The 26,410-nt window shown below is 26.5% G+C and overlaps 1 protein-coding gene across 1 annotated transcript; it reads right to left on the reverse strand.

Moving 5' to 3' along the window:
* Positions 1-2,589: 2,589 nt before the first annotated feature.
* On the reverse strand, positions 2,590-7,748 carry LOC127262980 (4-coumarate--CoA ligase 1-like). Its single transcript, XM_051291870.1, has 5 exons — positions 6,693-7,748; positions 5,456-5,654; positions 4,445-4,658; positions 3,744-3,846; positions 2,590-2,773 (listed from the first exon to the last, which is right to left on the reverse strand). The coding sequence occupies exons 1-5, from the start codon at positions 7,689-7,691 to the stop codon at positions 2,651-2,653; spliced, it is 1,638 nt and encodes a 545-aa protein (XP_051147827.1). The 5' UTR covers positions 7,692-7,748; the 3' UTR covers positions 2,590-2,650.
* Positions 7,749-26,410: the final 18,662 nt, after the last annotated feature.

Raw genomic sequence — 26,410 nt, forward strand, 5'->3', positions numbered from 1 at the left:
AATAATAATAATCTATCGAACTAAATAAATTAGTAGGCCAATTAAGTTTGGGCTTTAGCCTGCATTATAAGATAATGTTTTCTGGAACTTAATAGGGATCCAATAATGATTTAAATATGTATATTTTTATAATTTCAATTTTTTTTAAAAAAATACTCACTCTATTTAGGAATAATTGAGTGTTTAATTAGTGATATAATATTTAAAATAATAAATATTAACTAATAAGTTAATAATAGTTTTATCTTATTAGTTGTTTTTTTTTAATTATTATTATTTGAACGGTGTTGTTAATATTTTTAAAATAGAAAATAATACATATGATTAAAAAAAATTATAATATGTGATTCAATATTTTAAACACTATATTTTAATAATATATATATATTATACATATTATTTTTCAGAAAATAAAGTTTCATAATATAAATAAAAAAATATTATTTTATTTATTTATTTATGATTCATATATATTAATTTTATAAAAAGTTAGACAGTTATAAATATAGATAAAAAAAATATTTATTTATTGTAAAAAATAGTAGAACAAATGAATTTTGAGTGTATCTTAGATGTGAGATGGCAAAAATTTAACTAATTTGATTTATATTTATTAATTATGTTTAAAATGAATAAATTTATCAAAATTAAAAAATATATCTATTGTTATAGATTAGATTAAAATATAAAGTGTGCCAACTATTATGGAAGTATATAAGAAGAGATTAATATGATCTATATATTTTATTTTATTCTTTTAAATATAAATTATATTTAAGTAGAAATATATTTTTTCTACTATAACACATTAAATACTTAATTTTTTTTAATATAAATTTTATTTATATAATTTTTTTTTAAAAAATTATCAGACCAAATATATTTCTTCGTTTGTAGCATATATATATATATATAAAACTTCACCACAAGTTCTTCAAAATTCATCGCACAAGCATATATCACACACATACGTAGATCCAACGGCTAGAAACAAATCATTTCATCCAATGGCTCATATTTGATCTCATGATTTAATGGGCCAATATTATGCGGCATGGCTTTTTGATTGGGCTTTAAAATACATGGGCCTCAACATAAACCATAGGCCGAAACCCGATAGGAATAAAAAAAGTTAAAATGACATCGAAGCTAGAGCTGTTAACGATCCGATCCGATCCAAGCCGAGCCAAATTTTAAGTGTTCGTTAACGTTCGCGAACAAGGTTCGTGTTCGTTCGTTAAGCTTTCGAGCTCGTTCGTAGTATTCGAGCTCGGCTCGTTAAGAATTTTTGTTGTTTGAGCTCGTGTTCGTGTTCAGCTCGTTTAGGCTCGATTAAGCTCGTTCGAATTCGTTCGAGCTCATTTGTCTTATTTTTTAAAATTTATATATAAATTATAATGAAAATTTAAAATTATTTTATTTATATATTTTAAATTAATATTTTATTTATTTATAAATTATAATTTTATATGTATATATAATATTTATAATAAATATATTATTTAAACGAATCGTTCGCGAACAAAGCTCGGGCTCGTTCGTCAACCAAACGAGCCTGTTTATGTCGTTCGGCTCGGCTCGTTAACATTCGCGAACGAGCTTTAACCGAACCGAGTTCACGAACGGCTCCATTCGATTAACAGCTCTAATCGAAGCGTTGAAAGTGAACAAACAAACATGTTCTTATAAAAAACAAAAATCACTTACAAAAAAGTCGAACTACTGATTCAAATAAAAAATCAATAATTCTCTTCATAGTTTAAAATAAGTTAGAAACTAAAATCGAGCATTAAACAAAATAGAATTGACAGGACAACTTTGCCCGACGGAGTTTCGAAACTAATTCCGTCACTAAATATCCATCAACTTCATTAATTTTGGATCTCCTAGAGCTACTACCGTCAAATCATGTGTTCTTTCATAAAAAAAAAAAAAATTAAAAAACTTCTTACCATTTAGATTCATTAGGGTGTGTTTGTTTGGAGGTTTGAATTTTAAGCTGGGATTTGAATAGTAAAAAATTTTGAATTTGAATAGTTGTATGATGAGAATAGTACTTGATTATTAGTATAATATAAAAAATAAAAAATAGGTGTTTGATTTGATATTTTTTGAAAGAAAAAATTGGATAAACAGTAGAAATCTAATCCAATCCCTCAAACAAAGACACCCTGAGGGACTTACGTCGTGCATGCTGAAATATAGATAGCTTATCATGATATATTATTATGTGCTTTGTTCAACATTTCATTTTGAGATTGTCTATTCATTTTTCATGGATTAGCTTGCTCGTAATAATCAACAAAATTTGATACTTCTTGATTAAATACTTTTTGAATTTGATACTTCTTGATTAATTTTATATCTAAAAATTTTACATTAAGATATACAGGCATACTATATACTGACTGTTGCTTTGTCATATATTATCACAAATATATTTGAATTTTTTCAATCAAGACAGCAACCACCATATATCAAATTCACATTTAATGAAAAGATTATATTTTTTTTAAAAAAAATAAAAATAAAATCCAGAAATAAAGTTACAGTAACCCTTTGGACATAGTATGTAATATAAATAGTAAATTCTGTTTATCGTTTTTTTTTTTTTTTTTTTTTTTAAAATAAAATTATATAAAATTATTTGTTAACTGAGGAACTCGCCAGCTGACAATCTTGTCCTCAAGTCTTTTCTCAATATTTTCCCTGATGGCGACTTCGGAATCGCGTCAATGAAGAAAACACGATTTATCCTCTTGTAAAACACCACCTGCACCAAATTATGTATAACAAATAAATAAATAAATAACATTTACTAGAAATAATAATAATAATAATAATACAAATATAATATAGGCCAAACTGTTTGTAATTTATATGTGATTTAAAAAATTGGTACCATACTCCTTCCTAAATTTAAAAATTGCATAAAATTATTTCATATTTTTAAAAAATATTGCACATAATTCATTAAAAATTATATAAAACTATATTGTATTTTTTAAATTATTGTATAAACTCCCCTCAAAAGAGAATTCTGTGTAATATTTCGAAAAACACATGCAAATTTTAAATTATAAGAAAAAATAGTGCCGAATTTTCGAACCACAAAGAAATCATAAATAATTTATCTATAATATATAAACTAACACATATGATAATAATATACTCCATCTATCCCAATACAATAATCCTGTTTACTATTTTTATCTGTCCCAAGACAGTAGTCTTATTTCTATAAATAATCATCTCACTGTAAAATTACCCTTACTTTTTCATTATTATTACACAATTGCCACTACTTTTTATGTTAATACACTCACAAAGACAAAAAAGTCTTTTACTCGTACTTTTTATCAACTATCAATATAATATTAATATTCCTTAAAAATCCCGTGTCAAACACAACCCAAACTATAATTTTTTGTGACGGAGGGAGTACAAAATAACGTTGATTTAAATATAGTCGCTAAGTAGTTGCAAATATATTGACTATGACTAATGCAACCGCACATTTTAAAAATATTTTTAAAATTTCATAAAAAAATAAAATTTTAATGTAAAGCAAATATTTGTTAAATATAATATTTTTAATGTAAAATATTTTTTTTTATGTAATAAATTTTTTTTTATAAGTAATCAATTAATAGTAATATATATATATATTTGCAAAATAATGCCAAGAAGTGTTTGAAAATATATGTAAATTGAGGAAGTATATGACGTTGACTTTTCATTACCTGTTTGGACACAAACTGTTTGACTTCATCTTCAGTGATGGTTGACCCGTTTGACCTTACAACAAAAGCCACCGGCACTTCTCCAGCTTCCTCATTGTTCATTCTGCAAGTAATTACACACACAATCATAAATATTTGATTTATTTACTTTTAATAAATTTCTATATATAATTTTAAGAACATTTTACTGTTTTTTTTTTTAAAACAATTTTACAAATTATATTTAACAAAAAAATATATATATATCACGCACATCCATTATTAACAAAAATATTAATATATTGCGCATATTCATTATTTTTATATTTTTTACACTATTTTTTATACCTCACAAAAAAAATTATTTATATATAGACTTATCATGATTTTATTTTTTTAGCATTTTGAATCAAAATTAACATTATTTATCATGTATAGCTTTAAATAAATAATTATTATTTTTTCTCACAAAATATCGTATCAAAATATTGTTTAAACAAAAACTCAGATCAATACTTTCTATTTTAAATTAATTTCAAACTATAACTAAACAAACCCGCTTATGCACATTCAAGTTATTTTACAATTTGATGAACATCATATTAAATATTAGTATTTTTTATATTTAAAAATTTTAAAATTTCAAAATTTATCTAAATTGAACCTATATATTTCAAACATTTTAATTATTTGATTTAATTAAAAGTAAATAAATGGCTTACGGGACGACGGCAGCGTCGGAGATATGGGGATGGTTGACGAGAAGGGCCTCGAGCTCGGCTGGTGCAACCTGAAAGCCTTTGTACTTAATTATTTCCTTGAGTCGATCGACGATGAAAAGCTCATCCTCGCCGTCGATAAATCCAATGTCGCCGGTGTGAAGCCACCCGTCTTTGTCAATTGTGCTCGCCGTCGATTCCGGATCGTTCAAATAACCTGTACACGAGTACGATCAAAACTTTATTACATAAAACCATAGTTAAAGAAAAAAAAAACTCGTTTAACTCAACGCAACTAAAATTCCTTTTAAGACACTAGCGGATCATACCACGGTGTGTATTGCTTTAAAAAGCCGCCGCGGTTACTATACTAAATTTTTATAATTCAGTATAGTGCTGACAACGGATATAGATCAACTGTTGATCCGAGTCGGCATGGTGTTGATTTGACCGAACTAACATATATTATAGAAATTATTAACATACATTTATACATATTCATGGTACTTATAATACAATATACTCTCTCCGTCCACATACAAAGTAAACATTTACTTTTGACGCGGTGTTTAAAAAATAATAGTATTTTAATTACAGTGAATAATTAAAAGTATTAAAATGACATTTTTGCCCTTGTTTTTTTTTTTTTATGTAAAAGTAATAATGTGATATAAAGTAAGGATATTTATGAAACAAAAAATGAAGTATTTAATAAAATATTAATTATATAAATAAATATCATGTGTTTTTTTTTTATGTAATTATTTATTTTATTTAAAATAACAAAATGTATAATTTAAATATAGTTGGTGGTGGAGGAGTCGAACCGCATAAGAAATTAAATAACGTTGGGACAAAAAAGGACGCCTCTATTTTAGGTGACCAAATTTAATGTTGGCCTAACTCTAACGAAAATGTGACATTTTCATTTCCCAAAATAATTGAAATATTATTATAATCACAATAATTATTATAATTTTAAAAAATATATGTATAATTGTGGTTCTCACGTACCTTTCATTATTTGGTCACCTCGGATGCAAATTTCTCCGGTCTGATTCCGGCCAAGCGACGCGCCGGAGTCGATGTCGACGATCTTCATCTCAGCGTTGCGGACCACTGTGCCGCATGCGCCGGATTTTATCTCGAACGGTTCTTTTGCGAATGCCAAACACATCGATAGCACGGGCCCCGCTTCTGTCATCCCGTATCCCTGTATAAATTTGCATCGAACAATTATTTTATTTTTATTTTTTTAAAATTCAAATTTGAATTAATTGAAGAAAATAAATATGTTTCGAAACATATGTTACATTATTGTTTGTCATTTCTCTGAAAGACAATTAAATAAATTTTTTTTTTTTTTTTTTTTTTGTATAGATATACAGCATTTTTCTATTATTATTAACTTAAAAAATAAGGCTGAGATTGCCTATGAAAGTCAGATTTTGATTTCCCAGCAAATTGGAGACGAGAAGATTCCAAATTCTCTTGGAAATTTCACTTAATAATTATTTTTATAATTCAAAATTTAAAGTTTACTTACTAATATTATATTTGAATATAATTTAATTTTTTTAAATATAATTAAAATTAAAAATATTTAATTTGTTTCTATACTATTATTTTTTTTATTTTTTATTTTTTTTATAAATAACAGAAAAAACAGTAAAAAAAATTCGAATAAAAACATCATTCATGTTTTCTAATGTAATTTTACATTAAAATAATAAGGAAAAAAATTCATCCGTTGAATAGACCATAGTTTGTTTGTATTTTTTTTTATACGCTTTACAATTAATTTGAAGCTAAGTTTTGATTTTAAATTTTCTTTGAATAATATTTTGTAAAAAATTATTTCCTTCGTCCCTTTTGAAAGGAACTATTTTGCAGTAGATTAAGTAGTAACAGAAGGGTGTAAAATATTTTGATATTTTTGTCATTTATTTTTTTATTTAAAGTAATTGTCTATTTGTAATTTAAGTAAAAATTAAAGGTATTTTGATATTAATATATCATTATTTTTCTAAAATTTGAAATATACACTTTGAAATGAGACAGCCTAAAAATTGTAAAATTGATACTTCTAATTAGAATGAAATGTGTAGTATATTTCTATTTGAAATTATATAAAGTGAATAGTGTTAATTTTGATTACTAAGGGTAATTATTTATAATTTTTTTTAAAGGAAAATAATTTAAAATTATATAAATATTTAATTTTATTATGGTAACAAAATAAAGCAGTTACCTGTCCAAGCTTAGCTTTCGGAAGTTTACTTCTAACGGCGTCTTCCAACTCCTTTCCCAGCGGCGCCGCGCCGGACATGACCGTACGGACGGAGGAGAGATCGTAGCGATCCACCGCCGGACTTTTGGCGATGGCGAGGACGATCGGCGGCACGAAGGGAGCGATCGTCACTCTGTATTTCTGAATCAGCTCGAGAACGCCGACGATGTCGAATTTCTGCACTATCAGCACCGCCGCGCCGGCGCGTAGGCCGCAGAGCAGTACGGAATTCAGGGAATAGATATGGAAGAGCGGCAGAACGCAGAGGATGACGTCGCCGGAGTGAATATACAGGTTAGGATTCTCGCCGTCGACCTGCTGAGCGACGCTGGTGACGAGTCCTTTGTGCGTGAGCATCACGCCCTTCGGCAGCCCCGTCGTGCCGGAGGAGTACGGCAGCGCCACCACGTCGTCGGGGAGGATTTTCACCGCCGGCGTCTCGCGCTCGTCGGAATAGATCAGATCGGAGAACGGAAGGCAACCTTCCGGCGCCGGCGCGTCGACGCACGCGATTTTGATTCCTTTCTCTGCGGAATATTCTAGAACCTTCTCGACGTAGCAGGTTTGGGTTACGATGAGCTTCGCGGCGGAGGCGGCGGCCTGTTTGATGACCTCGGCGGCAGTGAAGTACGGATTGGCCATGGTGGCGACAGCGCCGGCGTAGGAGGCGGCGAGGAAGGCGAAGACGAATTCCGGCGAGTTTGGGAGGAGGAGCATGATCGTTTCGCCTTGATTGATTCCGAGCTTGTGCAGGCCGGCGGCGACTTTTCTGGCCGTCAATTCGACTTCTTCGTAGGTGAAGACCTCGTCGGTCCGGCCGTTGATTAGGCAGGGACGGGAGCTGAACTCCTGGAGATTCTCGAAGCAGTAGGAATGGAGAGGGTAGTGTTTGGGGATGTAAATGTCTGGAAGCTTCGATCTGAAAACGACGTCGTCTTGCTTCTTCATCGTCTCCTCCATTTTTAGGGATTTTGAAGCTCTCTGCAAATTTTTTTTTTTTTAAAACAATAAAATTTTAAAAATGAAGCCGAGGTTGTCTGAGTATAAATACGTGGGGAAGTTGGTGGAGTCGATGGGCGGCTTTGGTTGTTCAGGGGTAAAATAGTCAATTCATAATTGATTGATAATTTTATTTTTGTAATATTGAATATTATCTGAGTGTGGTTGGTGGGAAAAAAGAGGTAGCGTGGGTGGGGCCCACTGAGGGGTTAGGTTAAAATGAAATAGGAGTTGACCTTTTAATAGAAGTTTTGTTATAATTATAGGGGTGCGAGAAATCTTGACCGTCGGATTTTATCTGGAAACAACTGGATTGACGGTCGTGATCTCGCCTGGTACATATCATTGCATTTTTGTTTAAATCACTGTTGGATAATAATTAAAAATATTTTTTATATTTAATATTTTTTTATAATTTTAATATATATAATAAATTTTAGTAACTAAAATTTATATGAAAAAAAATACATTAGATAGGAATAAATTAGTCGTATTTTAATAAATATATATTTTAAAAATAAAATAATATTAAGATAAATAAAAATAATTTCAATTATTTTAAATTTGTAAACTCAAAATTAGATTTCGCAGAAATAGAAATATACTCAATAGTATTTTAATATTTTTGTATATTTTACAAGTAATTAAAATCATTGACATATAAAAGAAAAGACTTTAATTACTTTAAATTTGCAAAATTAAAATTAGAATTTCAAGAAAAATAGAAATACATTAAATAGTATTGTAATAAATTTATATATTTTACAAATAAGATTACATATAAAAGAAAATATTTTAATTACTTTAAATTTGTAAAATTAAAAGTAGAGTTTCAAAAAAAATAAAAATAGAAATACATTAAATAGTATTGAAATAAATTTATATATTTTACAAATAAGATTATTTACATATATCAAAGAAAATAATTTCAAATTTTTAAATTACTAAAATTAAATTTTTAGCAAAAATGTAAATACATTAAAATACTTACTAATGCAAAAAAAGTTATCACATAATTATTATCACTATTTCTATGTTATGAGAATTGAGAATTACAATTAATATATATTTCCATATATATATATATATATTTAAAAAGCATAATATAATAAATAATAAAGGTAAAGTGCAAGGACAATTAAAAAAAAGAAACAAAAAAAGAAACAAAAAAAATTAACGAAAATCAAAATGCTAATGTAAAATATTGGTATATACTAGTTTTTTAAAAATTAATTTTCAAAATTAAATAAATTTTCTAAAAAAAAAAAATTAATTCATCAAACACAAAATAAAATTACATATTACTTTTGAAAAAATTAAATTACATATCACTTTCTAAAAATAATTTTGCACACTATTACTTTTGAAAAAATAAAATTATATTTAAATTATTTTAAAAAAATAAAATTACACATTATTGTTTAAAAAATAAAATTACCACAATATACTTTGAACAAATAACAAAATTACAAAAATACAATTTAAAAAATTGAGTAACACTCTACGATACTTTATTTTTAGAGTAGGAAATGAGGTTGGTTAGAGCCTCAAATTAACGCCGGCAACGGATCGATTCGTGTCGGGTTGAGTACTTTAAACGGGTTAAATTATTCAATTTTAACCTGACTCGTTTATTATCGTGTCGGCTTCGTGTTAATCCGTTTATTATTGTGTCGGGTCTGGGTTGATTTGTGTTGACCCGTATACATAATTAAATATAATTTTTTGATTCAAATTAAATAATTTTTTATTTTGTTGTCGTGTTATGTTAGTTTTTATTGGTTTGAACGTAATTTAAGTTGAATTATTTAAAATTGAACTTAGTTTAAATTAATTTATGAAAAAATTATTAAATTATGATTATTTTATATATATAATAAATATATTAATCAATATTAATATATTATAACCGGATTGTCGTATCGAGTTCGAATTAAGAGCCTCAACCCTAACTCCACCCGTTTATTATCGTGTCGAGTTCGTGCTAACCTGTATACATAATCAGATTGAAATATTTGACTCAAACCCAACTGAGGACCCAAAGATTGTGGATCAAAGTCTGCTCTGTGAAGCTTTATAGGCACTTTCATGCCACCTACTCATCGGCTAATTTCAAGTCATTTAACCGCATTAAGCTCTGCTCCGGTGATGACTATCAACGCTTCAAATATAGAAGATCAACTTGCAGCATTGGCCAAAATCATTGAAGGGATGTCAACAAGACGCTCTCATCGAAAAACTTCTCATAAAACTGGACAAGCATGAAGAAGCTGGCCATGCAACCGAAAAGCAACCATCTTCCCCAGTCGCCCAAAATAAAACAGAAACATCCGCGGAGCAGCGTCATGACAAAGAAAAGGTGGCGGAACCAAATCCATTTCAAAGATCATCCAACTCCTTCATCCATGTATCTCAACTTGACAAATACATCAAGGGGGCAATCAAAAGAGAATTCGAAGGGAGTTCAAGGCCGACGCACACTTACGCAAAGCCTTACACTGCAAGAATTGACGCCCTCAAAATGCCAACGGGCTATCAACCACCAAAGTTTCAACAATTTGACGGCAAAGGCAACCCAAAGCAACATATAGCGCACTTTGTCAAGACATGCAACGATGCTGGAACATATGGAGACCTCCTAGTCAAACAATTTGTGCGGTCACTAAACGGCAACGCCTTTGACAGGTACATCGACTTAGAGGCTGGTTCCATCGAAAATTGGGAACAACTAAAGTACGAGTTCTTGAATCGGTTCTACAGCACAAAGAGAACCGTCAGCATGACCGAACTCACTAACAGCCGCCAATGGAAAGATGAACCAGTAATTGACTACATCAACCGCCGGAGAAGTCTAAGCCTCAACTGCAAAGACCGTCTGTCCGAGGCTTCCGGCATAGAAATGTGCATTCAAGGGATGCAATGGGGCTTGAAATACATCCTACAAGGGATCCGACCCCATACTTTTGAAGAACTCGCCACTCGCGCTCATGATATGGAATTGAGCATGATGTCTAGTGGAATGTATGGACCGCCTACTGAAGATTTCTCAGAAGACGAAAAATACAACACTCCAAACAGTGGTGGCAGTCATACCTTCAGCCCTCCTAGAAACGAGGATAAACTTTTTACAATCTCCTGAAAACGAGGATAAACTTTCTTCAATCTCTGGGAATCCTCTCTTCAATCTCCTGGGAATGAGGATAAACTTTCTAACAAGACTCCTTAACATAGAATAAACTGTTTACAAAAACAAAAAAATTCAATTTGTTTTGAACTACGTTATGACTTGATTCCTTAACCGGATATGTAGGCAACTTGGAATATAACTCCGAGTTCAGTCAATTATGCCAAAAAAAAAAAAAAGTCCTAAAAAATAAATTGGACAAAAAAAAAGTCCAAAAAAAAATCGAGCTTTAAAAAAAATCAATTGGACAAAAAAAATCTCATCAAAAAAAAAAAGAAAGAAAGAAAAAAAAAAGCCATTTGAAAAAAAAATATTGGCTAAAAAAAAAGGATAGCCATAAAAAAAAATCAATCAAAAAGAAAAATTGACTTATGTTTCGAGATTCATTCACGCCTTAAACGCTTTGCGTCGGCTTAAAAGAGTCTCGAGGGGGCATTTTGTAGACACTAGAGATATATGTCTAAAATCAATTAAATATTATGTATTTTGGAAGAAAATAAAATTCCAATAAAATAAATATATGGTATTTAATATGCACATATGTTAAAAAATCAATCAAAAAGAAAAATTGACTTATGTTTCGAGACTCATTCACGCCTTAAACGCTTTGCGTCGGCTTAAAAGAGTCTCGAGGGGGCATTTTGTAAACACTAAAAATATACGTCTAAAATCAATTAAATATCATGTATTTTGGAAGAAAATAAAATTTCAATAAAATAAATATATTGTATTTAATTATGCACATATGTTAATTTTTGTACAATAAATATCAAGCATTAATGCAAAAAATATGCTTAAAATGGAAGATATCGTACAAATATTACGTGCATAAATAGAGCCATAATAAATTTGGCAGCAAAATAAATTAATATTGTCAATAAAGGAAGTATATAAATTAATATCTTCCAAAAAAGACAATGATATAAAGATTTTGGCGAGAAAGGAAGGTGCACAATCAAATCCGTCAAAAATGGAAAACAGCATCGGATGGAAAATGAAAGATTATAAAATCATTCCATACACGTGGCACCATCTGAAAAGGAAGCCAATGCCACCCATACCCTATAAATAGGAGTCATGACCAATTCATTTGAAACACCGAAGTTGCATCGAGGATTCAACCAAAGGGGTAAGCCTCTAGACTGTTTCTGTATTGTTCTTCATGTTCTTCATGTCCTTCGAAGCGTTCTTCGTCGAAAGTCACTAATTTGGACAAATGATCCAATATTGGTTGACGAATTGATGAAGGTAACGTTCTTCGTTGTATGTCCAAGCCGGTGGAAGGATCAAAGCTCTCAAAGCCGTCGAGGAATCTATCAAAGCCAAGGAAGAGCATCCAAAGTTCATCCCAAAGCTTCGAGGTGTTCATCGCATTATTCACCAAAGCAACAATTCGGCCCTCTTCGATCCAAAAGTCAAAGGGACATGCCGCCAAAAGCGTTACGAAGCACCAAATCTACCTCCTCAAAGATCAAAGTCCGGATCGTCGAAAGAAGACATCAAATCCAAAGCCGACGATCGAATCGCCCACGCGGAGACCGAAACTCTCCAAGAGGCGAAAAAGACAAACCAAAGATCAAAGTTGCGGGTCGTCTAAAGAGACATCAAATCCAAAGTCGACGATCGAATCGCCCACGCGGAGACCAAAGTCCTCCAAAAGTGGCAAAGCCAAAGCAAAGGTCAAAGTTGTGGATTGTCTCAAGAAGACAACAAATCCAAAGATGATGATCAAATCGTCAATACAGAGACCAAAGTCCTCCAAAAGCGACAAAGCCAAAACAAATGTCAAAGTCGCGGATCGTCCAAAGAAGACAACAAATCCAAAGATGATGATCAAATCGCCAACACGGAGACCAAAGTCCTCCAAAAGCGGCAAAGCTAAATCAAAGATTAAAGTCTCGGATCGTCTAAAAAAAAGACATCAAATCCAAAGCTGACGATCAAATCGCTTGCACGGAGACCAAAACCCTCCAAAAGCCGGCAAAGTCAAACTGAAGACCAAACTTCTTCGGATCAAAGAAGCCATCGAAAACCAAGTTGGAAAATAAATCGACCCGGAAGGAGAATCAAAGGACCCATTTATAGAATAGAACCCCGTTTTAAATTCAAATCAAATACAATTTGTACAAATTTTGTGTTTATTAAAAATAACACAATTTTTTGTCCATAATAATGTATAATTTTAATTTTTGAAAAGTGACATATAATAATTTTTTTTTTTTAAAAAAGTAATGTATAATTTTATTTGTTTAAAAGTGATATAATTTTATTTTTTACAAAGTGATATATATAATTTTATTTTTAAAAAATAATGTGTAATTTTATTCTTTTGGAAAGTGAAAGTATATAATTTTATTTTTTAAAAAATAATGTATAAATTTATTTTTTGAAAAATGATATATCATTTTATTTTTTAAAAAGTGAGATATAATTTTATTTTTTTGAAAATGATATGTAATATTTTTTTTAGTAACGTTTTAATTTTACTTTGTAAAAGTTATGTGCAATTTTTTATTTTGAAAAACAAATTAAAGTTGAGGTGAAATTTATGAATAAATTCTATAAAATTATATAAAAGAGAAATATATATATAATACTTTATTTGTCTTAATACAATAGTCTTGTTTACCATTTTTGTCCGTTTTAAAATTATATAAAAGTATTTCTGCTTCACTACTGGAATTTTGGGCATTAGCCTTGAAAATTTGTATCGGAAATTGTATGTAAATCCGAACCTATTTTTATTTAGCATTGGACATTGTCTCGGATTCTATTTCGCCATGTCCCACATAATTTATTGTTTTTTTTTCAAATTTTTTTTAATTAAACTATTTTGTTATATTAATTTTAATTTATAATTATTTTTATTATATAATAACTATTTTACTAGTATATTTTCTAATTCTTTATCAATTATATTTTACCTAAATTTTCGTATATACAGTAAGATGGACAATTTAACCGGGAGATGGAGTATTTTATAACTAAACAATTACTCCCTCTGTCTCATATCTATATATCAATTTGCTTTTTAAACTGAGTTTTAGAAATATTAATATTATATTGAGATAAAATAGAAATAAAGGTAAAAATACTAAATTAACCCTATTAGTATTGTATGATATAAAGGTAATGACATATGTGTAATATATTGTAAATTGGAAAGGTATTTGTAATGTTAGGTATATAGTATAATTACTAAAAAAAATTGAATACTTTGTTATGTAACGGACCAAAATAGAAAAATGGATATATTGTTAAGGGACGAAGAGAGTATATTATAAATTTTACAATGTTTATAAAGTTATAGGGTCTGTTTGTTCAACTAAACTGATTTTTCAATTCCCACAATTGGATTATATTATCATTTCAGTCTCGCAATTGAAATTTTTTTTGCAATTTTAGTTCTCCGGTGTCAAAGATGTTTACGTGGCACCCGCGTGGCTCGCTGGAGGACGCGAGCAACACCTGGCGGAGACGTTGATTTTTATTTTTTTTGTAATTTGAAAAAATAATTAATTTTCAGAATCATTTTGAAAATTTTAATGTTTACAAAATAATAATAATAATAAAATTAATTAATTAATTAAAAAAAAAAACTCCTGGTGTTCATTGGGTGTCACTGACTTGGCGGAAACATGTCCTCCGGCGAGCCACGTGGGTGTCACATAGGAATCTCCGGCACTTAAGAACTAAAAGTGCGAAAAGTTTCCACTTACGAGACTAGTTTCCGACATGCTCTAATTATGAGACTAAAATGATAAAGGAGTGTATAATTACGGAACAAAAAAAAATTAATATTCAACACACATTATTAATTTTTATATTATTAACACAATTTTATATACCTTACATGAGAAAACATCTCAAACTAAAAAATTAAATAAACAAACTCTAAATTTTTTATACCGAAATTTTCAAATAAACTTGAGGAAATAATTTATGGATATTATTTATTTTACTATTTTACTATGCAAATTTATATTCACTCCAGTCCACTTAAACTTTAAGTTAGACACAAAGTTTTAGGTATTGAGTAATTAGTAAATAATTAAAAAGTATATTTGTAAAATAATTACAATTTAATTAAAATAATTATAGATTAAGATTAAAATTAAGATTAAGATGACTAAATAGTTTAGTTAAAATAAAAAAAACACAAAATTATAAATTTTAAAACATAATTAAAATGTATAATTATATTTTTAAAAAAAGAATGAACAAATTATATGAGACGAACGAAAGTAAAAAAAAAAAAACAAAAAAAAAACAAATTAATTGAGACAGTGGAATATAAAAAAAAATACCGTTTTTATTAGGTCATCCACGAGATAGACATATAACTTTTATTTTTTTAAATTAAAACAATATTTTATGCAAATTTTAATTTAGCAAAATAGAATTTTATGTAATGTAGGAATATATTTTTATTAAAAAAAATTAATACTAAGGATGAATTATATGTCATTTATATAATAATATTATTTGTGACAGTTTTTGAATCGTGATTATTTTATTTTATTGCTCTTAATCACACTATATTTTAATCTATTGGTACACATTAAGTCACGTATTTTAATATTATAATAGTGATTAAAAAATTTAAATCTATAGATAATTAGTCAGTGGCATTTGTATAATGCAATTCATTATTGGACAAGCTTGTAGTTGACTATACAAAATATTTATTATTATTATTATTATTATTATTACTATTATTATTATTATTATTATTATTATTATAGTAAATTATAATATTATTATTTATATATATAAATAGTGTTATTGGTACATATTTTTTAAGGGTAACCTGTTTTTTTAGTTCCGTAACTGGACCATTTATCGTTTTAGTCCTGTAAGTGGAGCCTGTTGCAAACTAGTCCCATAAGTGAAAAATTTTGCTGTTTTAGTCCTCCGGCGCCGGAGACGCCCGCATGGCTCGCCGGAGGTGACGTGTCCGCCAGGTGTCCTGCCAGATCAGCGACACCTGGCGGACACGTAAATTTATTTTTATTTTTTTATTTTTTTAATTTTTTTTTAATTGTATCAAATAAAAAAAAAAAAAAAAAAATTTAAAATAAGTTTTAAAAAAAAATTTAAAAAATGAAAAATAAAATAAAAAATCCACGTGTCCGCCAGGTCAGCGACACCTGGCGGACACGTCACCTCCGGCGAGGCACGCGGGCATCTCCGGCGCCGGAGGACTAAAACAGCGAAAATTTTTCACTTATGAAACTAGTTTGCGATAGACTCCACTTACGGGACTAAAATAATAAAGGAGTCCAGTTACGGAACTAAAAAAAACAGTTTACCCTATTCTTAAAATAATAATTAATATATATGATTAAAAAAATTAAAATATATATTTAAATATTTTAAATATTATATCTCAATAATATAGAATAGATATAATTTTACAAAAACTAAAAATTTATATAATATAATTAAATATAAAATATATTTAGTTATTTATGATGAATATAAATTAATTTGATAAAAATATTTATTTATTAAAATAACTTAAAGATCATGTAAGAGTTTAGAAATTTAAGTAAATTAATTTATATTTATTAAATATATTTACGATAAAGAAATTTAGTAAAAATAAAAGAGTTGGTGTCAATTCTTATAGGACATCCTGAAATTAAAAATACGTTAATTATTATAAAACAAAGAGAGTAATATTTTAAATATTTATATATTATTCGTAGGATGATAAGAATTTGTTTGTTTTGTATTTTGCTTTGAAGATAAATTTATACTTAGTATAAAAAATTGAGTAAATATAAAAATAATGAATAAAAAATATATATCACTATAAAACTACTATTACTTTTTTATTATTATCACACACAATTGCTAATATTTTTTACACTAATATACTCACAAGGGCATAAAAGTCTTTTACCCGTACTTTTTATCCACTACAATATTCCTTAAATTTCGCATACAATACAACTCATACTATAGTTTTGAAAGTGAGGGAGTATTATAATATAAAATATGTTACATTATGTAGAAATACATGTTGATTATCTCTATGACATATGCTGATCTTGATCGGATCGTAATGCGATCCGAGCCCATTTTTTATTGTCACATCTAAATGATTGTTTAATCACACCTTTAATTATATTTGGTTGACTATATAATTTATATATATATATATATATAATGTGAGGATTTCTATATGTGTTTAAACAGTGATTCCAAAAAATATCATTTTTTAAAGAGATTTTTTTGTCTTTAAATCCATTTTTTCTGTTACTAATGATATTAGAGACGGAATTAATGATGGAATTACGTTAGCTACGTGATCTTTAGAGACGGAATTTCGTTACAAATATATTATTTTTTTTTGTAGTGATTTTGATCTTTATAAAAAAAATAAAAATAAAAATAAAAATAATAATAATGTATTATAATATATTGTTATAATAATTACATAATAGTAATAATAATAATAATAATAATAATAATAATAATAATAATAATAATAATAATAAAAATTAAAAAATCAAATAAAAAATTATAAATCTTATTTACTTATTTACTAAAGAGACAAAAGAATACAACATCGTAACTAATTTTTATTTTAAGAAAATACTGAAAGTATGTGAGAAATTTTATTTATTTATTTATTTATTATTATTATTATTTTCTTGAAGGCAAAGTAAACAAACCCTAATTAATAATGAAGTTGTTATGTTTGGTGTAATTCCTATGTCATCATTTTTTTTGTCACAATAATTAAATAAATAAAAACTAAAATAAAATAAATAATTGTGGCTATATTTAGATGAATCAAGTTGTCAATACATTTATTTAATTTCAACTAAATTTTTTTGCTGCCAACTTCACTATGAAAACTACGTCGACTACACTACAAAAAGAGACTCTCTTTCCAATACAATACTCTTATTTACTATTTTATCTGTTTTAAAACAGTAGTCTTATTTTCATAAATAATCATATCACCGTAAAATTATCAATATTTTTTCATTTTTATTACACAATTACCACTACTCTTTACACTAATACACTCGCAAGGACAAAAAAATCTTTTATCCATATTTTTTACAAATTACCAATATAATATCAATATTCCTTAAATTTCGTGTTCAACCCAATTAAGACTATAGTTTTAGGAGGGAGGGAGTATAAAAATTTGGTTTTTTTGTTTTTTTTTTTAATTTTAAATATTATGTTGTATTTTTATAAAAATAAATTCAAACTAAACTATTATTTAAATAAAAACATAAAATACAAATGCAAAACCAAAATAATCAGAAAATAAAAAGGTTATTGTCGATTTATGTGATGTATTTGTATTATATTAATATAAATCATGTATTATTTATTACTGTGTCTTGTGTGTTGATGTGATCATATCCGTTTTGTTCTTTCAGCAACATTTTTCAATTTCGATTCTCCAAATATAATAATAAAAAATACAAAATATATTATACAAAATTTAAAGAGTTGAATTTAAAAAATTTCAAATAATCATTGTAAAAAGTCAATAAGTCATTATAAAAAATCAAAAATTTAACATAAAATAATATATTTTATATTTTTATACAATTGATGGTATAACACATCAATAATTATTTCATTAAAAACCAGTGGGTGAACAGAGCCATATATGTATTGAATTATGTCAAATTTCGAATGTCTCATTTGTATTTTTCTTCTCCAATTTATTACATCCAATTTATTAATTTCATAATTTTTTCACTCATTTATTTGTGATATATGATTTTGTGTGTGAGCTTGTGTTTTATTATTATTAATATTACTTTTTAGAGTAAATTTTATGTATAACATTTGTATGTAAACTGTTTTTTCAGGCCGTAACTGGACCGTTTTATCATTTTAGTCCTGTAACTGGAGGCTTCTTAAACTAGTCTCGTAAGTGAAATTTTTTTTCAATTTAGTCCTCAATGCCTAGGTGGCATGTCCGTGGCAGACTGGCCGACGCATGTCGGCCAGATCAGTGCCACGTGAATTTTTTAATTTTTTTAGTTTTTAATAGAAATTAAATAAAAATTAAATTAAATATATAAAATATATAAAAAATAAATTTTAAAAATATAAGAAAATAAAATACAAAAATTAAAATTAAAAAAGTAAAATTATCCACATGTTCGTTAAATCAGCGCTACGTGGCCGCTATGTGGATACTTTATATTTTTCATATTAAAAATAAAAATAATATATAAAAAATATAATTAAAAAATATACTAATATATAAATTATTAAAAGTTACATAGTGTTGACTTGATGTACATATGGATAATTTTATTTTTATTTTTATTTTTATTTTATTTTTATAATTGTAATTTTTTTATATTTAAAAAATAAAAAAATAATCAATATGTTAGCCACGTGGCGCTGATCTGGCCGACATCGCGCGGATGGCACATAGACATTGAGGATTAAATTGAGAAAAAAATTTTTATCTATGAGACTAGTTTAAGACAGCCTCCAGTTACAGAACTAAAATGATAAAGAAGTTAGTTACGGGACTAAAAAAACTAAAAAAATTTACCCTCCAATATTACTAAAGAAATAAAAATAAAATAATAAAATCAAACTCCAAAAAAATAATTTAATTTTTTTCTTAAACTTGATGAATTGTTTAGTAAAATCATCATAGTAATCTATATTTAAAAATAAATATTTCTTCTGTCATCTAAATTTATTATTTTTTTTATTGTCATTAAAATTTATTCTTAGTTGACTTTCTTTTTACTAAAAAAGTAAAAGTTTTATTTCTACATATTTTTTCTAAAATTCGTGTCCGATCAAATAAGCACACAATTGGACAATTCGTAATATAAAAATATTTGATATGTATTGCGAGAAATTATACTACTACATAATTTATTAATAATGTATTAGACATTTATTTATTTATTTTTGGTTACTCATTCACATTATATTCACATTAATATTTAAATTATTTTTTTTAATACTTATATTATTAATACCTTCACCTCGTTACATATATTATTTCATTGAATCCTCGATAATTTATTATTCTCTACATATTTTTAGTGTATATTAATACATAAATAATGTTTATTATATAACTTCAATCAACACATATATAATTGAAGATGGCAATGAAAAAAACATAGTACAACTTAAATGTATAGTTAAATATATAATTTTTTTAATTGAAACGTTTTCTTATAAATATTATTAAAATATATAAAATACATAATTATTTTAAAAAAAAATAAACAATTCAACAAAATATTATTTTTATTATTATCAGTACAATGTCTCATATTTAACATAAAAAACACATTCATCCAAAAATATAAAATGAATAAACCCGAAGTGAACAAACCTTTCGTTTGCTTAAATAATTTTTTATTGATACAATTTTCAATATATACCATATATATTTTATTTTTTCATTAAAAATCAAATTTTAATATAAAATATTAATTTTTTATATTAACAGTATGATTTTCGGTACCTTAAATAAAAAAAAAAAGTATGTCAAACAAAAATACTAATAAATATATATTTTTATTCAATTTTAGCTTAATAGTATACTAATTGATATCTTGTAAGAAATAATAGTTTATACTCCCATCAACTAGTAAAATTTTTATTGAACTTTTGCAATTGAATTAAGGTAATTTAATATGTTATAAATACATAATATAATAAAGTAATACTGCATAATACTCTCTTCGTCTCCATAAAAAATAAATATTTTTTTTGACATGATGTTTAATAAATAATATTTTAATTATAGTGAGTAGTTAAAAGTAGTATAATGATATTTTTTGTTTTTATTTTTGGTGTAAAAATAATAGTGTGATATAAAGTAAGGGTATTTGTGAAAACAAGTGAGATATTTAATGAAATATTTACTTTGTAATTAGATGTCCTAGAATAAAAATATGTATATTTTCTAATTGGACGGAGAAAATATTCATTTTATCCTTAAAAAATAATATATAAAAAAATGAAAGTATTTTGATATTTAAATTGATAATTAATTTTACTAAAATAAAAAAAAAATTGACTTAGACAAATATATATATATATATAAAGGTAGAAAGTTTTAAGTGGAGAAAGAGAGAAAGTATTTACACCATCCGTCCCATAATTATGTATCAATTTATTTTTTATACGAGGTCTTAAAAATATTAGTATTATATTGAGATATTTTAAAAATAAAGTAGAAATGACTAAAATAATTTTACTAGTATTGTGTGATATAAAGGTAATGATATTTGTATAATATATTGTAAGTTGTAAGGGTATTTGTAATGTTAGATAGATGGTATAATTATTAAAAAAAATGAATATTTTGTTATGAAACGAATTAAAATAAAAAAATAATAATTTATTATGAAATAGAAAAAATATTATAAATATACGACTAAATAATATATTTTTATTTAGAGTAAACAAAAAACATTAAATATCTCAAATAAGCATATGTAAAATGTGAATTTGTGGAAAAGTGGCTATAAATCTGCCACGAATCTCAACAAATAAATAATGTGTTGGAGATGTTAATTAATTTGGACATATTATTGATTTATTGTCAAAGGATTTTAATTGAATTTATTCATATTTGAGCTACTGTACTGCCATGCAATTAATGAAATGCACGTTGTTGTATAAATATTTGAATGGTAAACTGTTTTTTTTTTATTCCGTAATTGGACCCCTTATCATTTTAGTTCTGTAAGTGGAGCTTGTCGCAAACTAGTCCCATAAGGTGAATTTTTCGCTGTTTTAGTCCTCCGGCGCCGGAGATGCCCGTGTGGCTCGCCGGAGGTGACGTGTCCGCCAGGTGTCGCTGACCTGACGGACACGTGGATTTTTTTAATTTTTTTTCCATTTTTTTAATTTTTTTTTAAACTTATTTTTAATTTATTTTAAATTTTATTTGTATATTTTTTAATTTTTTATTTGGTCCAATTAAAAAAATAAAATAAATAAATAAATCCACGTGTTCGCCAGGTGTCGCTGACCTGGCGGGACACCTGGCGGACACGTCACCTCCTGCGAGCCACGCGGGCGTCTCCGGCGCCGGAGGACTAAAACATTAAAAATTTTTCACTTATGGGACTAGTTTGCGACAAGCTCCACTTACAGGACTAAAATGATAAAAGAATCCAGTTACGGGACTAAAAAACAGTTTACCCATATTTTAAGGACCCTAAAAAATTTCACATTATTCGTGGCAGGAGTGAATTCGTGATAAAAAAAAAATTATACTACCTCCGTCCGGCTCTAAGGGTCTCATTTACTTTTTGCATGTTGATTTTTTAATATTAATTATTAAAATATAATACAAAATTAAAAAAAAATAACAAAAATATTTCTACTAATGTCTTATAATACTATTATAATGATATTTGTGCAAAATATCATACAAATATCAAGATATTTTTAATATTAAATATAATTACACAAAAGATAAATGAAACTCCTAAAACCGGGAGAGGGAATAATTTTTAGGTCATAAAATAAAGCCCTAAATAGTTATGTTCAAATATATGTTGAAAATATTTTACTATTAAAGTTAAATAAAATCTAAGTTTATGCTTTTTAAGAGTAAGATTTTATTATTATTATTATTATTATTATTATTATTATTATATATTCCTTCCGTCTGGATCTTTAGATTTTATAATAGAATTAAAAATAATACTTCATCCCTCTAACTACAAAGTATACATATTTCTATTTTGGGACGTCAAATTACAAAATAATCATTTCATTAAATACCTTCATTTTTTTACAAATACCATTACTTTACATCACATCATTACTTTTATACTAAAAAAGCAATGACAGAAGTATCATTACATTACTTTTACCTACCAATTATAATTAAAATACAATTATCTCTTAAACTCCGCGCCAAAAATAAATGTATACTTATTGCTTGGACGGAGGGAGTACTAATATTTTATTAATTAGTAGAAGTTTGTATTTATAATGGTATATTTGTAATTTAGTTTAAAATTAATATTATTTTGATATTAATATATAATTATTTTTACTAAAATAGAAAATAGATAATTTTGAGTGAGACGTATAATAGTGGTAAAAATGATACTTTTGGTTGAAACGAAGGGAGTAATAATTATGATTTCTTATAAAAATTATTTTTGATGTCACTTAAATTTATGTATTTTCATTTTTTTATCTATCATCTAAAAATACTACTCTATCCGTCTCAATACAATAATTTTGTTTATCATTTTTGTCCGTCTCAAAATAATAGTCTTATTTTCATAAATAACCATATCACTATAAAACTACCCTTATTTTTTCATTATTATTACACAATTGTCATTACTTTTTATACTAATATACCCACAAGGGCAAAAAAGTCATTTATCCTTACTTTTTACCAACTATTACTTAAATCTTGTGTCTAACACAATAACACTATACTTTTGGGACGGAGAGAGTATTATTTTCTTACTTAGTAAAATATTTATATTGTTTTTTTTTTGTAAATTTTATATTATAAAAGGCAAAAAGTACACACTATTAAAATTTGCATAAAAAAATTTCAACATATTTTTCTGTGACGGAAAAAGTATTATATTATCTCACAAAATATTATATTTAAATTACTATCCAAATAAACATTTTTTAAAAAAATAAATCAAATTCAATCTTAAAGAACATACATATTTGAGGTGATGAAATACAACATACAATCTAATAAAATAAACATTTTTGATGTGATATACATATATATATATATATATATGATATTTTGAATATAAAATATTTTTTATAATATATATTGAATACAATGTATTTACTTTTAATAATTTTAGATTACTTATTATAATCCTTATATTAATTATTATGTAATATATTTTTTTTTTCTACAAATATCACGTATGGTTAAAGAAGGGATTCGCACATTCAACTTAAAACTAATTGGTGATAGGTGGACTGACTCTTCACCTATATATATACCAATGTGAGATAACATTTAACACATATAATCAATATTATATAATTTTGTAAGGGATGGCCCGGTGGTGTGGGGATTGGATGTGTGATCTTGAGGTCATGTGTTCAAACCTTCGGCGCCGTAATATATTAATTTTTTAGAAGAATTGTTTTCTTATATACTTTATAATTTTTTTTTTTGTCTGTCTCGTATACTTAATTGTTGACTTTTGTGGGTAAATAAAGTATACATATTATATATATTGAGTGTGTTCACTTCGTTTTTTAGATGAATATGTCTTTTAAATTAGATATGAAGAATTGTATCGATAATATAAAAAATAATATTTTATATTGAATTGTTAACTTTGTTGAAAACTCGGTTAATTATTTAATCGATGTAATTTTATTTTAAATTAAATTTATAATTTTCGAAATTGATTATTCTGTAAGTTAAAATGGATGCGGACTGTATGATGGTTATTGATAATATGATTAGACATATGAATATTGGTAAGCCATAGACGTATGTGTCACTTGCCTGAACCAGATAATGACACAACTACACGACCAATAGTGACTTGAGCTTGAGTTTGGTGAATACTATACGTGACAAAGTCTATTATGCTTCAAAGTCAAATCGGAACAAAAAATATTTTGTTGAAACCCAAGAAAATATACTTTTGTATAATAAAAATATAGTCCAAAAATTATAATTACATGCATATATGATAAATAATTATATAAAATTTGAAATTCAAATAATATACTTATGATTGACATTAAATTCAATGCTTATGGCCGAAAGTTATCGAAATTATGATTGGCGGTTACCGACCATTAAAACGGCAACGATTTTGACCTAAAAAATTTATTTCCCAACGAGAGTTTTCTCTCTAGCTCCCTCTCTAATCCTCTCATCTCCGGAAAAGTTTTCGGTGATTTATGCGGTTAAGTTTTTCGGCATCTTTTATAGCTTTAGTCTCCCGATACTGTGTGTGTTTACCTCATTTTAATTTGTCGGAGCTCTGAAATATTGGGGTGCTATCTAATTCGGAGGTGAATTTCATTTTATTGGGAACGTCGCGTCACAAACTGGAGATACTGTCGAGGCATATTCGTTTTTACAGATAGAGATTCTACTTTAACTCGACTTGATTATCGAATTTATTTTGATAAATTATTTGATATGCTTGTTATATAAAAATTTTCTAACAAAATGAATATAATAATTTTTTTTCATATTTATAAAAAATCATATCGCTAAAAAAATAAATTGAGTGGACAAAACTTATTATATGAACCTAATTTATCCAATCTAGGTCAGATTGTTAGGAATATGGAGTCATAAATACACGTAGTATTAATTTAGTTCAATAATTGAGGCTATTAATAAATTTAAATAATTTCCACTAAATTATTAATATATACTCGATTTGTCTACTCTAACGCTCATATTTACTTTTTTGTCTCAGTGTATTTAACATTAAAAATATTTTTATATTTGTATAATTTTTTTTTGTACAAATGTCCTTCTGTTAGTACTATAAGACACTAATTAAAATATTTTTGTAATTTTTTCTTAATTTGTACTATATTTTGATATAATAATTAATATTAAAAAATCAACAAGAAAAAAATAAATGAGACATCGAGCCGTATATTTTTTAAATTATGATTTCATGCTCACTATTTGTCTCTATTACACACACGCATCACATGAAATGTAATAATGTGTGGTTGACTTAATTTAAGAAAGTATATATATGTTAATACAACACGTTTATTTGTAATTTAAATATTTGTAATTTTGGTTTTTTTATAATACATATAGTTTTGATTTTGATTTTGATTTTTTATTTTTTAATATAGAACATACGAGCTTTACTTATTTATTAATTAATTTTGAATAAAAAATAATTATTAAATTTAACATTTTTTATAAAAACTAAGTGCAACATACCTAAGGGTGTGTTTGTTTGGGAGATTGAATTTAATTTTTACTATTCATCCCATTTCCTCCCCCCCCCCCAAAAATATCAAATTAAATACCTAATTTTCATTTTTTATATTATACTAAAAATTAATTTTATATTCAAAACATCACATCAATATCTATTTATATCACATCATACAACTATTCAAATTCAAAATTTTTACTATTCAAATCCCAATTCAAAATTCAAACCCCCAAACAAACACACCATAAGATAATATATACTTCATCCATCGTAATACTATTTTTTGTATCATTTTTTATCTGTTCCACCTGAAGTATCAATTTTCTATTATAATTAAATTAATTATATTTTAATATTCAAATTATCCTTAACTTTAATATATATTAGAAATATATCATTATACGTACATATAATATAAAATAAAAAAAATATTAAAACTATATTTCACATTTTCACTAATTAATAAAATATTATTATTTTCGTCAGCTTGTAAAGTATATACATTTCTATTTTAAATTGTTTAATTAAAAATAATCATTTAAAAAATACCCTATTTTTTTTATTGCAAATATCAT

Source organism: Andrographis paniculata, unplaced genomic scaffold (assembly GCF_009805555.1).
Source record: "Andrographis paniculata isolate CXL003 unplaced genomic scaffold, ASM980555v1 Contig66END, whole genome shotgun sequence".
Classification (NCBI taxonomy): Eukaryota; Viridiplantae; Streptophyta; class Magnoliopsida; order Lamiales; family Acanthaceae; genus Andrographis; species Andrographis paniculata.

Excerpts from the sequence above, each read along its gene's own strand:
- LOC127262980 (XM_051291870.1), bottom strand. The coding sequence starts at position 7,691 with ATGGAGGAGACGATGAAGAAGCAAGACGACGTCGTTTTCAGATCGAAG. Across the intron at positions 5,655-6,692 it reads CGAAAGCTAAGCTTGGACAG|GGATACGGGATGACAGAAGC; the intron begins GTAACTGCTTTA and ends AAATTTATACAG. Across the intron at positions 2,774-3,743 it reads AACAGTTTGTGTCCAAACAG|GTGGTGTTTTACAAGAGGAT; the intron begins GTAATGAAAAGT and ends AATTTGGTGCAG.